The sequence below is a fragment of the Danio rerio genome, chromosome 24 (genome assembly GCF_052040795.2).
Source record: "Danio rerio strain M-AB ecotype USA chromosome 24, GRCz13ab, whole genome shotgun sequence".
NCBI lineage: Eukaryota > Metazoa > Chordata > Actinopteri > Cypriniformes > Danionidae > Danio > Danio rerio.
This window is the reverse complement of record NC_141044.1, coordinates 39,549,994-39,565,000: the sequence shown is the minus strand read 5'-3', so window position 1 is coordinate 39,565,000 and position 15,007 is coordinate 39,549,994. Positions and strand designations below refer to the sequence as shown.

At 35.8% G+C, this 15,007-nt stretch overlaps 3 protein-coding genes across 8 annotated transcripts in view; 1 reads left to right on the top strand and 2 right to left on the bottom strand.

The window, feature by feature from the left end:
• si:ch73-334d15.4 overlaps positions 1-2,175 on the bottom strand; it is a 13,251-nt gene extending 11,076 nt beyond the window's left edge. For both annotated transcript variants that reach the window (XM_087308919.1, NM_001442358.1), the window contains exons 1-2: positions 2,088-2,175; positions 1-40 (exon numbers count right to left, since the gene is read on the bottom strand). The exon at positions 1-40 is cut by the window's left edge and continues 504 nt beyond it. The gene's annotated coding sequence lies outside the window, so the exon portion shown is untranslated. The remainder of the gene's footprint in view (positions 41-2,087) is intronic.
• Positions 1-15,007, bottom strand: part of map3k14b (mitogen-activated protein kinase kinase kinase 14b) — a 471,535-nt gene that overhangs the window by 197,538 nt on the left and 258,990 nt on the right. The gene's annotated exons all lie outside the window — the stretch shown is intronic.
• fmnl1b (formin-like 1b) overlaps positions 5,494-15,007 on the top strand; it is a 50,949-nt gene continuing 41,435 nt past the window's right edge. Inside the window, 1 exon segment of the mRNA NM_001442558.1 lies at positions 5,494-8,010. Coding sequence (NP_001429487.1) covers positions 7,864-8,010 — 147 coding nt within the window. The 5' untranslated portion in view covers positions 5,494-7,863.

Below are 15,007 nucleotides of genomic sequence, written 5' to 3'. Positions count from 1 at the left end.
CAGTGAGGACGTTGGAATTCTGCAGATGTCTTGTAGTTTTCTGTGATCCAAATAAAAAGATATGATCATTATTTATGAATTTGTTACACAAAACCAGAGTATTACATCAAATCACTCAATAATGAAACAAAAATAACATCACTCACTGGCCACTTTATTAGGTACACTTATCCAACTGCTTGTTAATGCAAATTTCGAATCAGCCAATCACGTGGCAGCAACTCAATGCATTTAGGCATGTAGACATGGTCAAGACAATCTGCTGCAGTTCAAACCGAGCATCAGAATGGGGAAGAAAGGTGATTTAAGTGACTTTGAACGTGGCATAGTTGTTGGTGCCAGACGGGCTGGTCTGAGTATTTCAGAAACTGCTGATCTACTGAGATTTTCACGCACAACCATCTCTAGGGTTTACAGAGAATGGTCCAAAAAAAGAGAAAATATCCAGTGAGCGGCAGTTCTGTGGGCGCAAATGTTTGGTTGATGCCAGAGGTAAGAGGAGAATGGCCAGACTGGTTCCAGCTTATAAAAAGGCAACAGTAACTCATATTTGCATCATGAATGTGCAGCCGACAAATCTTCAGCAACTGTGTGATGCTGTCTTGTCCAAACATACTAAAATCTCTGAGGAATTTTACAGTAACGAGGCAGTACTGAAGTCAAAAGGGGGTCCAACCCGAAACAAGTATGATGTTCCTAATAAATGGCCAATGAGTGTACAGTTGAAGTCCTGTTAGCCCCCCTGTATATTTTTCCCCAATTTCTCTTTAATAAAAATAAGCTTTTTTTCCAACACATTTCTAAACATAATAGTTTTAATAAGTCATTTCTAATTTATTTATCTGATTTATTTTATTTTATCTCAGCCATGATGACAGTTAATAATATTTTACTAGATATTATTCAAGACACTAGTATTCAGCTTAAAGTGTGATTTAAAGGTTAACAAATTCTGACTTAAAGTTACTTTCATTCAACCAGCAGGTTTTTTTGGACCGGAAATGACACAGGCTTCTCCCAAAAGACAATAAGACTATGTTTTGTTTTTTTTTTAGCTTAGTTTTTATTACTTTTAAACAAAAAGAGACAGACAGAATTGGCTGGATTTATATATATATATATATATATATATATTATTTTGTAATATGTAGGTGCACTATATTAATTATCTATTTTATTTTTTCTACTTTTATAATTATTTTTTGTGATGTGCGTGTAAATTAAATATTTTTTATTTTAGTGATGAACAGTAATTTGAACCCGTTTGGTTTAAACTTTTGACTGCTGCTTTACCAAATGGTAAACCATTTGACTGTTTTAAATAATGACTGTTAAAGTAATTTAAAGAAGGACTGTTTTAAATAATATTTTACACTGCAAGGCATTGTTGGTTTACAAAAAATCAAACAGACATAATCCTGTTGCACTACTATTCTTGATTTTAATTTTGTTGTTAAAAAAAAAGAAACATAAATGATAATCTGAACTATTTTATGGCATACTTCAAAAAATAAAGGTGATTTAGTATTTAAAAATGTTTTATTCTGAATATTTAAAAAAATAATAATTTGGTCTTTACAATTAATATTTTCAAAATTTTCATAGTATATGTATTAAGCTTGGTACTTTTACCTTACACAACATATCATCCATTTGGTAGAGGTTGATATTTTAGAAATTATGGGATTGAAAAAAAGCATTGAGTGTGTTAACTACAGGAAATGCAATCCAAACATTTTTTTTCATGGTGGGGTAGTTAAAGGGTTAAGAATAGTGATGCAAAATATTGCTATTTCAGATTTATTGCATATCACCAAAAGATTACTGAAACAGACAACAGAGAAATATCTACACTTATAAATAATGTAAACATCATATAGTACTGATGATTATTTCACTACTTGTCTTATATATTTAAAGATAGATAAAAGCTTTTTTTTAACCAACTTTGTTGGTTAAATAATATAAGTTGTAACTTAATCATGCATTATTTGTCTAATAATGAATAATCAGTCTGAAACCTTGCATCTTTGGCTAAAAGCTGAATAATCAGCTCGACAATTGTATAAAAGATAAACTGATCTTACCTTGTCAGGGAAGCTTTTCACACTGTAAATCAAAATGTAATATTTCCTTCAAAGTTCTTGGACGTGTTGCTGAGCTTGCACTGTACTTGGAGTTGTGAAACACAACTTTTGCAGCTTTATACTTCTTTGCAGTCCAGCCTCCAGAAATCCCAGAAGACAAGCCCTCATTCACTAAAGAATGTTCAGTCAGTTTTTCCATATGTGCATCTGATGAAAGCCAGATGTTCTGCAATGACATTTAAACTTCCTGTCATTATTAGACAGACATCAGGCAACAGATGCATAGAAATGCAAGCTTGTTTTGTCGAATATCATCTGCAGGAATTCATTGCATGCAAGACTCCAGAACTCCATGCTGAACCATTGCATCATCTTACAATCAAAACAAAAAGAGTATTAAGGGCTCCTTGTAGAAGATGCATTGCGCAATTACAGTTTGGATATAATTATCGCTGTTCAGAATTAAAAAGCATCTTCTATATTAAGTTATTCATAACATGAATAAAACAATAAGGCTAACTACAGGTCAAAACCAGCAGAGGATAACACTGTTTACTTTAAGAGGATAGCTGACTGAAAAAGAAAAACTTTGCTGTTAATCACCATCAGGGCATACGAGATGTTCAGTGCTCAACATATATGAGAACACCCCTTACAAATCTCTCATTTTAATTATTGTCTAAAGGAAGCTTTACAGTATTATATGTATGCATGTACATTGGATTAGTCAGTACTGAAGATCAATCTGGAACTAATGTAACAAAATAATTTATGATAACTAATCCAAAATTAGTATGCTCAAATTTATATGTTTAAATAAAAGTTAATAAAAATGTAAAAAAAAGCAAAATATATAAAATTTAGCAAAAATTTAGTAGTTTGTCACCCCCCCCCCCCACCAATATTTTGCATGAATTTAAATGTATTATGTTTCGATTTTAAAATATTGATTTCATAAATCTGTTTTGTTCAAATGCATCAAAATGTATGACCGATATTCACTGAGAAATGGATTAAAATATGAATTTATTCATATTTTTAATGGGTAAAAATAGTCATGGATATAAATATTACTCGAGATGGGGTGTACATTTATGTTGAGCACTCTACATTAGACTTTAAGACCATAAAAATATTTTTTAGCTGAAAACCTCCTGCTTTCATGCAAAAAGATTCATGCAAATCTGTCAATTATAGTCTTGCTTATCATCAATGTCAAAATGACTGAAGTGACCAATATCGAATCAAAGGAGGCGGAGCTTTATGCAAAATTGCATGCATTTCGGCGGGAACACGGAAAGCTTCCGTTAACGGTCAAGTTGAGCGTGAGGTAAGTAGTAATTTGGTAATATTTATTATTAGACAACTGTTTTTACCACAGAAATTTAGTAGTATTATCCTGTGATGCAAACTACTGAACGTTTTGTCAAATTTCGTCATTTTGATTGGAATATTTTGAGCAAATAATTATGAGGAGATTGGTCCAGAAATAGTTTTTAACATAACACACACATTCTCTCTTTTATTTTTTAAAATACATTTAAGCTCGATTTTTTTTGAGTTTTAATAAATTGTGTTTTGATCAATTAAATAGGCCAACAAAGTTTTCATATTCATCGTCTTTCTTTTTCATTATTTCCTTAAATCCTTAAATCTGTTGCTTAATTAAGCCCATTAGGCTTAAAACGGCTTTAATTAACTTAAAACGAGCAGAAACATCAAATTACTTGATTTTTTTATGACAACTTAATTGTTCTATGTTCAATCCGCTTAAATTTGTAAAAACAATTTAGTTACTTAATTGATTTGTGTTAGGACAACATGAAGGAACTGTGTGGAACCATGCATTTTTTTTTTACAGTGTACAACACATATCGGCCTTAAATAGCTAAATCTTTATTTTTTATGGTTTATTGCTATTTGAAGCAGCATTGAATGACGCATTGCTTTATATTTATGTATAATAAGGCTATAACGTTAGAATAGTAGTTTGTTATTGTTTTAATAGTTGAAATACAAAAACAGTAAAAGCCGATTTAACGAGATAGCTGATTTAAATTAAAAGCATATTGTAAAATGTTTTAAAATGGAGATTTATGCTGAACTGGAAACAATAATATTACATTTATGGATAATGTTATTAAAAATCCTACCATATCTTGTCAATCATTGTAACATAGACAAATTAAAACAGTTTACTTCTACATAACCGGCAGGTGGCGCAATTGCTCAGTATTGTTTTTATTTATTGTCAAAATACATTAAAAGAGGCAACAGAGTGTTTATTCAGTCTTACCTTTTAAACTTTTAATCTGTTTTGATATAGAAATTCATATTTGTATGCACATTAATGTATTACATGCCTTGAATGTTGGTTATATCCAATGTCAACAAAATATAAAAAACCAAAATATAAATCCACCAAATATAAACTAAATTATTATTCACATATTTTTAAATAAATATTATTTTAAAGAATTCTCATATATAGTATGAAAAAAACCCACCGTGCTGTTGTATCGGCTGAACTATTACATCTATAATGGCTACTATGGGTTACCATTTGCATTGCAAATGAACACTGCAGGGACAAAATAATAATGCTCTCTAGTAAGACATTCAAACCCCATTGTGTTTTATATAACTTAGGCCTATATGTTTTATAAGATATTTAAAACATAAATATATAAAGCACAAATGTATTACATCTATGCTTTGTATTTATTGAAGAATTTCTATGTATACAATATTTTCAATGTTTTCAATAATAGCATACATTTCTTGAGCATCACATCAGCCTATTAAAGTGATTTATGAAGAACATGTGACACTGAAGAGAGTAATATTGCCTATAATTAGCTTTATAAAGTATATTTACTATTAAATTCCATTATATAATTTATTCAAATGAAAGAAAAAAAAATCCTATTTTAATAATATTTTAATGTTTTATTGTATATTTTAAGAAAAATAAATTAAGAGTAAGAAATATCTTTAAAAAACAAACAAAAAATCTTTCCAATGTTACTTTAAATGCTGTTTTTAATTTGAACACTTTTCTTGTGCCACCACAGGTTTTGCAGAGGTTTGCAGAAATGAAGCCTGATGTCATTAAGACGACAATTGGGTCTCTATGTCCGGTGTTGTGTGGTTGTCTTTAGCCTCCTAGCAACAAACACCAACAGGAAACACGAGACCGCAGTTGTAGATGGACATTTGAGTAAGTATCAGGTGTTCATTTGACACACACACACACACACACACACACACACACACACACACACGCACACACACACACACACACACACACACACACACATAATCACAGCACTAGGACCCAGAAGCCTCCCTGCTCCCGCTGCCTCTGTTAGAGCGCTCAATGCTTTCCTCCCTACCTGAAATACTCACTCAGGATGGAGCAGAGAGATGTAGCGGACACCAGGAGCACACGAGATCCCAGTCTGAGACCACTAAAACACATCTGGAGAGAATACAGACTTGCCTGCATTCACTGGAAATTTTGTTACAACATCATCTGAACAAGAAGCTGAAAAAATAATCAACTATTTAAAAAATTGACTTGAGTTTGAGCATCTGCTGGATTTTATCTGACTGTTCTCCATCGCTGGATCAAGACAAATCCTACATTTGGGCTGAACAAGAAGTCATGTTCAAGTGTTTAGAGTCAGTCAGCAGATAGTTGTGTTGTTGCTGCAGAATCTTTTGCGGATTTTAAAGAAACAAATTGTTCAGGATTCAAACCTCGTCTGATTCTGTTAATAAAGTATCCCACCATTGGACTAAAACTATCACACTGGGACCGAACATGAAGTTATTTTCAATTAGAGTCAGTCAGCAGGTGTAAAGTCATAGTTATAGTATCTCTGACGAAGTTAATAAAGCTACGAATTTCAGGATTCAAGCTTCTGTTGGATTATCTGTGTTCCCAAAGTGTCCCACTATTGGACTTAAACATATTCTACATTGGGACTGAATAAGAAGGCTGAACAGGAAAGCTGTACTTGTGGAAACTTTGACAGACTTTACAAAAAACATATAATAATAATAATTCCTTCCATTTATTTAGCGCTTTTCTGGACACTTTTCCGCTTTACACATTTTTGGGTGGAATCTCCTCATCCACCACCAGTGAATGACCACCAGTAAAACATTTGCGCAAGGTTTCTAACTAATCTGCTACGTTGGGACTGAACAAGAAGTGACATTCAAGCATTTATATTCAATCAGCAGGTGTAAAGCCATAGTTAGCATCTTTGACGAAGTTTATAAATCTACATTTTTCAGCATTCAAGCTTCTGTTGGATTCTCTAACTTCCCAAAGTGTCCCACTATTGGGCTAAAACATATTCTACATTGGGACTGAACAAAAAATCTGTTCTTGTAGAAAGTTTACAGAGCCATATCCTCCAACATTTGAGCTACTGTTGGATTTCATGTGTTCCCAAAGTTCTACACTGCTGAACTGCTACATTGGGACTGAACAAGAGGCAGTTTAGAGTTAGCAGGTCTTAAGTCACAGTTATAGTATCTTAATGAAGTTTATAAAGCTACGTTTTTCAGGATTTGAACTTCTGTTGGATTATCTGATTTCCCAAAGTGTCCCACTACTGGACTGAAACATATTCTAGATTAGGACTGAACAATTAAGCGTTACTTGTAGAAGGTTTACAGAGCCATATCCTCCAACATTTGAGCTACTGCTGGATTTTATGTGTTCTCAAAGTTTCCACCTGCTGAACTGCTACATTGGGACTAAACAAGAGCCAGTTTAGAGTCCGCAGGTCTAAAGTCATAGTTATAGTATCTTTAAACCAAAATGTTTCAGGATTCCAGCCTCTGATGGATTATTGCTCTTCCCAATATTGGACTAAAACAAATTCTACATTGGGACTGAACATGAAGTCCTTTAGTCATATTCAGATGTTTAAAGTCAGTCAGCAGGTGTAAAGCTGTACTTATAGAAACTTTGATGGACTTTACTGAAGCAGACTCTTGACTGCATTCCCAATTATTTCTACAGTTGGACCAAAACTTCTACAGTACAGTAGGATTGAATAAGAGGTCATTTCAATTGTTTTAGAGACAGTGAGCAAAAAAAAAAAAAAAAGTTAAATGGTACAGGATTCTGCTGGATTATCTGATTTTGCTCCCACTAAATGTACCACACTGGGATTGAAAAATAAGTGATTTAGAGTCAATCAGCAGTCGTCATAGTTTAAGGATCTTGGATGGAATTTACTGAAAAAAAGTCTTCAGGATTTAAGCTTCAGATGGATTATCTGTGTTCCCGTAGTAGGACCGATACAAATTTTATAATGGGACTAAACAAAGACTAAACATATTCAAATAATTAAAGTCAGACGGCAGATGTAAAGCTGTGCTTTGATGGACCTTACAGAACCAAAATCTTCAACATTTGAGCTGGATTTTATGTGATTGTCTTTCCAAATTTTCCAACTACTGAACTGCTACAGTACATCGGGACTGAACAAGTTGTAACACCAGGGTTTAGAGTCAAACAGTGCTAAAGTCAAAGTTGTGAAACATCTAATACACTTTGCAGAACCGAACTGGATAATCTGTCAGTGTTCCCAACGTACCCCAACATTATACATTAGGACTGACTAAGAAGTCCAATTCAAGAATCTGGAATCAGCCAGCAGGTGTAAAGTTTTCCTTGTAGAGCTTCACTGAGCGAGACCTGTATCATCTGCACTGTATATGTGTGCCTCTGTGAGTGACTCCGCATACAGCCATGGGAAATGCAGCTGGGAGTCTGGAGATGTCACCCGTACGGGAAATTAAACGGCCCCTCAGCACTTATGGGCAAAAACCGCCAGCAGCCCCTAAACTGCCTCAACCGTCTGAGGAGGAACTAGAGGAGAGGTTCAGCATTGTTTTGGTATGTACATGACTAAAAGAAAATCCCATAATGCAAAAGAGTAAACGAGGGTGGGGGTTTTTGCTTTAATATGTAATTTTCGTTACTGTGCTTTTACTGATTGATTATACAAACAGCATGTTAAAGAGTTTCAGTATGTTTGCTTGAGGAATCGGGATCACTTTCATCATTCATTTATTTTATTTGGGCTTAGTCCCTTATTTATCAGGGGTCTCCACAGCAGAATGAACCGCCAACTAATCTAACATATGTTTTAAGCAGCGGATGTCTTTCCAGCCACAACACAGTACTGGGAAACACCAATACACTCTCACATTCCCACACGCATACATACACAACAGCCAATTTAGTCTCAACTATAGCGCATGTGATTGGACTGTGGGGGAAAACGGAGCACTCAGAGGAATCCCACGCCAACACGGGGAGAACATGAAAACTCCACACAGAAATGCCAACTGGCCCAGCCAGGACTTGAACCAGCGAGTGAGGCGACAGTGCTAACCACTGAGCCACCATGCCACCTTCACTTTCATCATAGGTAGTGTTGGATGGGCTGTTCTGGGCTACCCCTCATGGTGGTAACAGAACAGCACCAAAAAACATTGGCTATGGGTTAATAGTTCCTTTCACACAGTGATAACGGTAGATATTTTCTGGAAAAACACCATTCACACACCCATTTCAATATACCAGTAAATTCTGACTTAATTATCCAGAAATTACCTCTGCGATTGTATTTGCAAACATGAAGGGGTCTTTTTGTTGATGGTTTAACTTTTATTTATTTAAAAAATGAATTCATTAATTTTGCTTTAGTCCAAGGCAAGCCAAAATACTTAACTATAGGGGAAAAATGTTGTTGATCATAAGCATTTTATAGATCATTTTATCCACAGCTGGCACTAAGAAAGATAGAAATATTATCAGACTAACACACAGATGTGAATGTGTCATCTAAATAAACTGATTGGCCAGAGTAGACATCTCACGTCAGTGCTTTCTTAAAATGTACATGCTCTTTCTGGCAATTTTCCTTCTGCATTCACACAAACCAGCATTGCAGGAAATTCATTTTACAACTTCTTTCCACTAAATTGGTGTACCTGTATGTTTAAAAAGGGCCTGTTTACACATGATCTCTTCAACACAGGCTCATTCTGAAAACGTAGCCCTATATACATTTTTGGAGATTGCAAATTATTTAGTCTGAAGTATGTATGGCTGCATTTCATCTTTAAAACGAGCACAATGGGGTGGGATGACACCATTCCTTTTCGTGCTGATCAGCTGACCGCTTATTTCTATATGAACGGCTTTCCCGCTGTTACGAGTTAGCCCAGTGGCTCGCTATGTACGTCGGCGGACTCGAGACACAGAGAGGAGTTGACCATGAAGATGGGGTTCGATTCTAGTGAAGCATGGTTCCAGAAAGTAGGTTAGACAAAAACAAAAGCCAAAAAATAAAGTAAATAACTGGCTGAGAATTTGGTAAAATCTGAAAACAGCGGCCTCTGGTGGATTTACACGAGAACAGCAAACATGAATGGCACTCGCGAAAGAAATTTGGTTGGGTTTAGGTAAGTGGTCAATCCGTGCTTTTGAATACGATATTGGTTGGGTTTAGGGAAGGATAAGGGTGGGTCAGTCGATCAGTCAGTCAGTCGACAGCGGCCTCTGGTGGATTAACGCAAGAACAGCAGGCGCAAATGGTACTCTGAGATCTCTGAGTACCAAATTTGAGATCTCAAAAAGTGTACACAGCGGCCTCTGGCAGATACGCGAAAACAAAAACTGCAAAAAAAAAATGTACCTCCTGGGACGTACTTGGCACTCTCATGAAATGTATACAGTGGTACATTTTCAGAATGAGCCTGGGTTGAATCTCTTTCCATAAAATTGCTGATAATTTACTGAAAGAGTCTGTATGTGTGAAAGGGGCTAATGAGACATGAGACTAATTACCATATACTTGGCTGATACTTTACACATATCAGAAATGAGCTAGGAGTTGGGGATGGTGGAACATGTGTAGAATTGGTGAGCAGCCAAATGCTGAAGAAAGATCATTTAAATACACTATAGTGTGACAGATGTCAGAACTGGATTGATACACTTCATGAAAAGCTGATTGTCAGCTGAGGCAAGCTTGACTGACGTGTCCAGCCTGAACTAATGCTATCTGCATTAACTAGAGTATAAATATGGTTGAAATGCATCCTGAAAGAGATGTGCATCTTTTTACATGTAAAGAATCCACATGATTATAGCCAGCTGAGCTCTACCAAGGTAACTGCATTCATAATCATGCTTGCAGAATCTGAAAAATGCCTCTGAGTATGAATGCTATGCAGCAGGGAGGCTGTAACTGTGGAGCTTGGAGACTTTAATGCGTCATTATTACTGTAGGTGCACTGCATGTGCTCTATCTGTTTATCATTTGCATTATTTATGATGAGAGCACAATATTTGCTTGGTGTTTAAATATTTTTTATGGAGATCCACCACTTGTTTTTTTTTTTTCTTGAAACATTTTTATAAATGTTGCCGTTTGTTACAGGACAGTCACTTAAAACACTAACCCTCGGTTTCACAAACAAGGTTTAAGGCTAGTCAAGATTAAATTGCATGTTTGAGCTGTCTCAACTCAAAATAACTTGCGGTGAGATGTCTTAAAATACGTCAGTGTCATCTTTTTGTCTCCAGGTGCACACCACTTATATATTTTTCAAAGGCCATTTTTAAAAATGTGGCTTAAATAGCCTAATTTAACTTAGGCGTAGTCCTGGCTTAATCTAAGCCCTGTTTGTAGAACTGGGCCTAAGAGTAATGTTTTAACACGCTAAACATGAATATTTCCTAATAGAATTGTTTGTACGATCAAAAAAGTTATAAATAAAAAAGCTAAAAAACAGGATGCTTTTAAGTTTTATATTTAATTCAGAAGTTAAACGTTAATGTTAAAATTAATCGGTTTGTACTTTCTAAAACAGCTTAAAAGCAAATGTATGGAAAGTTGATGTTACTATAATGATATTCTTCAGGATATCGTGATATAGACCTGGAATTTTGAACAATTTACCCGATTAAACACTTAAATTCAGCTCAGAGTTTAAAATATTAATGCATGAAATCTGCATGGACCAGATTCTCTAGTAATTATTTAGCAATGCAAGTCTTTCACTCTTTATCTACTATATACACAGTAACAGGAAAATTGTTATGGCTCTGCTTTGTATATAAGTTAAGTCAGCTGTACTGTAACTCATTCCATGTTAATCAATTCAGTCTGCCAATATCCTTGATGCTGTTCCTCAATCAGATAAGCACTCCTGCAACATACAGCGGTGAAAGGCCATCTAATCTACAAACCGGTATTAAGGGCACAAGCCTTCTCATGTATTGGACAATGAGAAGACAGAGTTTGTGACATGCTGTTTGTATAATGGAAATGCAATGCAAATCAAGTAGCAAGTTCTAGATAAAACACCATGTAATTGAAGAGCAATCACTCGAAAACACACAGAGACAAGTACCAAATGTACATAATACAACTCAAAGCATCCGAACAATTACCAAAGTGCTTGTTTAGGAAAAGTCAAAAGAATTACCTTGAAAAACATGGCTGTTATCATGGAAAACTTCCATATTAGTGGTCATATATGTGTACACGTGAACACATGCAAATACACTTTCAAGAAAATTTACTGAGAATTCTGTGTTGGTGTCACATCCGTCAGTGACCACCTGAGGGCGCTGTAGTGCACTAGGACTTTGTAGGCACTACAGCATCCCAGGAAAAGAACTACATTTCCATACATACCACGCACATACGCCGGAACATATACACTGACCTGTCATCACATCTGTTTTGTGTTACTGTTGATTATCTGGACTATATATTCAACCATTCCACCTATGTTTGTCATCGTGTCGTTTGTCTACTTTGTCTTCCTTGTCTTTCCTGCTTTTTATGTTTCTTGTTTTGTTGTTTATTTGTACTTTGAGCACCTTGTTTCTCTGTTGATGCGCACTGTAAATAAACCGCACTTGGATCTGCACCCTTTTTGTTTCTGTTTCAATCCGTAACGTGACAGTTGGTGTCTTTATAAGGATGAATGTACACAGAAACTATAGTTTAAGCATTTAACCAGGGGCAAATTTTACCAGTAAGCAAGGTAGGCGGCTGCTTAGGGTCTTGGAAATTTGGGGGCCCCCCAATAAATACCTAGAAATATCAAATATACCTATAAATTATATATAACATAGTTTCTATCATATATTGTATATGGTGAGGGTCAGTGTTGGGTATATAGATTACAAATTACTGATTACATTACTAATTACTTCATGTTAAAAATAATCAGATTATTGATTATTTTGAAGTTCCTTTTAAAACATATAAATATACCTATAATAAAGGTAATAAAAAATACAAAATAAACTGCAACTCTTTCAGTAATTGAATATTCACTGAAACAACATTACAGTGGGTTGATCACAGCAGCTTGACATATTTAAAAGACTTAGAGAGATACTTCACTCAAAACTTAAAATTCTCTCATCGTTGGCTTGTTGCAAACCTGTTGTTTGTTAAACACAAAAGAAGACATTTTGAAGAAAACTGGATTCCTGTAACCATTAACATCCATAGTATCAAAAAGCACTGCAGTGTTTATGTGTTCTGTGTTTGTCTGAGGTAATTAGTCTACCTAAATGTGTATAATCCATACAAAGTTGAAGCTGGTTGGTCAGTTCTTGTCACATGTCACTCGCGGTTTTTAACTGGGTGTGCCTGGACAATGCGAGCACGCACAATATGTGCTCCCAGTATGCAGGCGCACAAACATGTGACATGTGAACGGCAGCATAAGCAGTTAAGTAGTTTTCTTCACGTTCAGAAGATACCTTCCCTTCCAATCCTGGACAATAGTCTAAATTAGCCTGTTTATGCTGAGTTGGGCTGCTGTGTTTTTGGCCACCAGTGTCCTTCTTAACGTACGTTCACACTGAAAGCGGCGAGAGCGTCAAAGTAGCCGGAAGACATTCATTTTCAATGAGAGCTGGCGGCGAGGAGCAGCGCGGCGCATCTTCGCTGGTGTGGACGTCGAGGAGAGTTAAAATCGAGTTAACTTTATGGTAATGAGCCATGACGCGGTTCGGCGGCAAGCAATAAGAATAAAGAAGTTCATCGCTTTAGAGGAGTTCAGAGAACACAGACCTGTGAATTTTGGTTCCGACCACAGTTGTTCCCAAGGGTTTGATTATTGCAGTTGCCGGATTTCCAATTATTTTCAATGTTTTCTTATGGGAACATGCATTAAATAAGTTACTGATGTGCACTAATGTTATATATATTTATCCTGAAAAAGCGGGAATCTAATGCGACAGTACAAAACAGTATTGCTGCTTCAGGATATTTCAGACGTATGGACACATTGGATAATTAAGTGGAGCAAAGCCACAGCACATGCAACTTGATCTTCCATTGTAAAATTAATTTAATAAGATGTGCGCAACATTTTCAGGTTAGAAAGCATGTTTTATGCAGGAATGTAACTGATATATGCTGCAGAGGCCCCTTTAAATACGATATCAATGTAGCGAATATTGACGCTCTCGCTGCCGGAGCTGAAGGCAGACATCGTTGTCACCAGGGTGGCCAGAGCGAACTTTGATGCTCTCGTAGCCTTCAGTGTGAACACACAGTTAGTGACGAGTATTGTGCTTTCTATTTAAGAGCTTGAACAAGTTGTTCAAGTGCTTGGTCGAGTTAAAAGCAGTCGAATGTATATTAGAGACTGGAGATAAACTGCGGTTTAAAGTAATATTTTTGATTTTACGCTCAATGAAATTACACTAATGTCTGTATTTCCACTTGCAGAAGCAAACCCTCTTGAATGCAACTATTTCAGCTCGCGTTCTCCAGCAATTTAAAAGCGCATGCTTATTAACTGACTTTGCAGCAGAAAATGTGTTTTAATAGAAGCTTTTTTTTTTCTTTTATCTCTATATTTGTAATGTAAGTAAGGCAATTACATTGACTTTAGTAACTGTAATTGAATTACGATTACATTACTGCATTCCTCAAAAATGTCACGCGGAATACAGTCACGCATTACTATAGAACACGTTACACCCAACTCCGGTGAGGGTCTAACATAAAATTGTGATGTAATTGTCACATCCATGAAAATGTGCCCCCCTCTCCCTCAATCATGGAGCAGTCCAGCAGTCAAATCAGATGATAGTTTTAAATACGAAATATTGGATAATTAGAAGTACAAAAGAAGAATGATTGATATAAGAAAAAGTATAAGAAAATTAAACAGACAAAAAAACACAGTGTGCACATTAGGACTGTTTAGGGTCCTCAAATCGCTAAATCCACCACTGCATTCAAAGGCAAACTATTGTGAAAAAAAAACATTTATAAGGGTTTTAAATACAATTATTTGGCCACATTGTGTGAATATAACCAGCTTCTAATGGTAAAAATGTATTCATTCTATTATTTATAATCACACTTGATAAAAAAAGTCTGCAGAAACACTTTGATTGACATTCTTCCTTTGTATCTGTCATCAGAGGGGAAAAGCCCCGCCCATAAGTGATGATCTCTCCCTCATTAGTATAATCAGCCCTGAGTGAGTTTTCACCCTCTGCCATTAGAGTTTTCACCCGCTAAAGATAATGTTAGCGACTCTAATGCTGTGTTCACACCAGATGCGGAACGTGCGGATAAATCGCGCGTAAATAGCAGCGCAAACATTTGAGTTTACTCGCTTCATTCGCGCATCAAACCCCGCTTCATTCGCGTGTCAAATTCACTTCAGAACAGACGTGGATTCGCGTGATGGGCAGGACTTCTGTCTGCCCCGTGACTCTAGCTTCATAGCTAAAGGGCTAACATGGATTTTATGACGAAAATAACAGTGTTTATGTGCTTTATGAAGGATGATAAACAGCGTCGATACGTTTAGGGCCGTGTCTGAGTCCA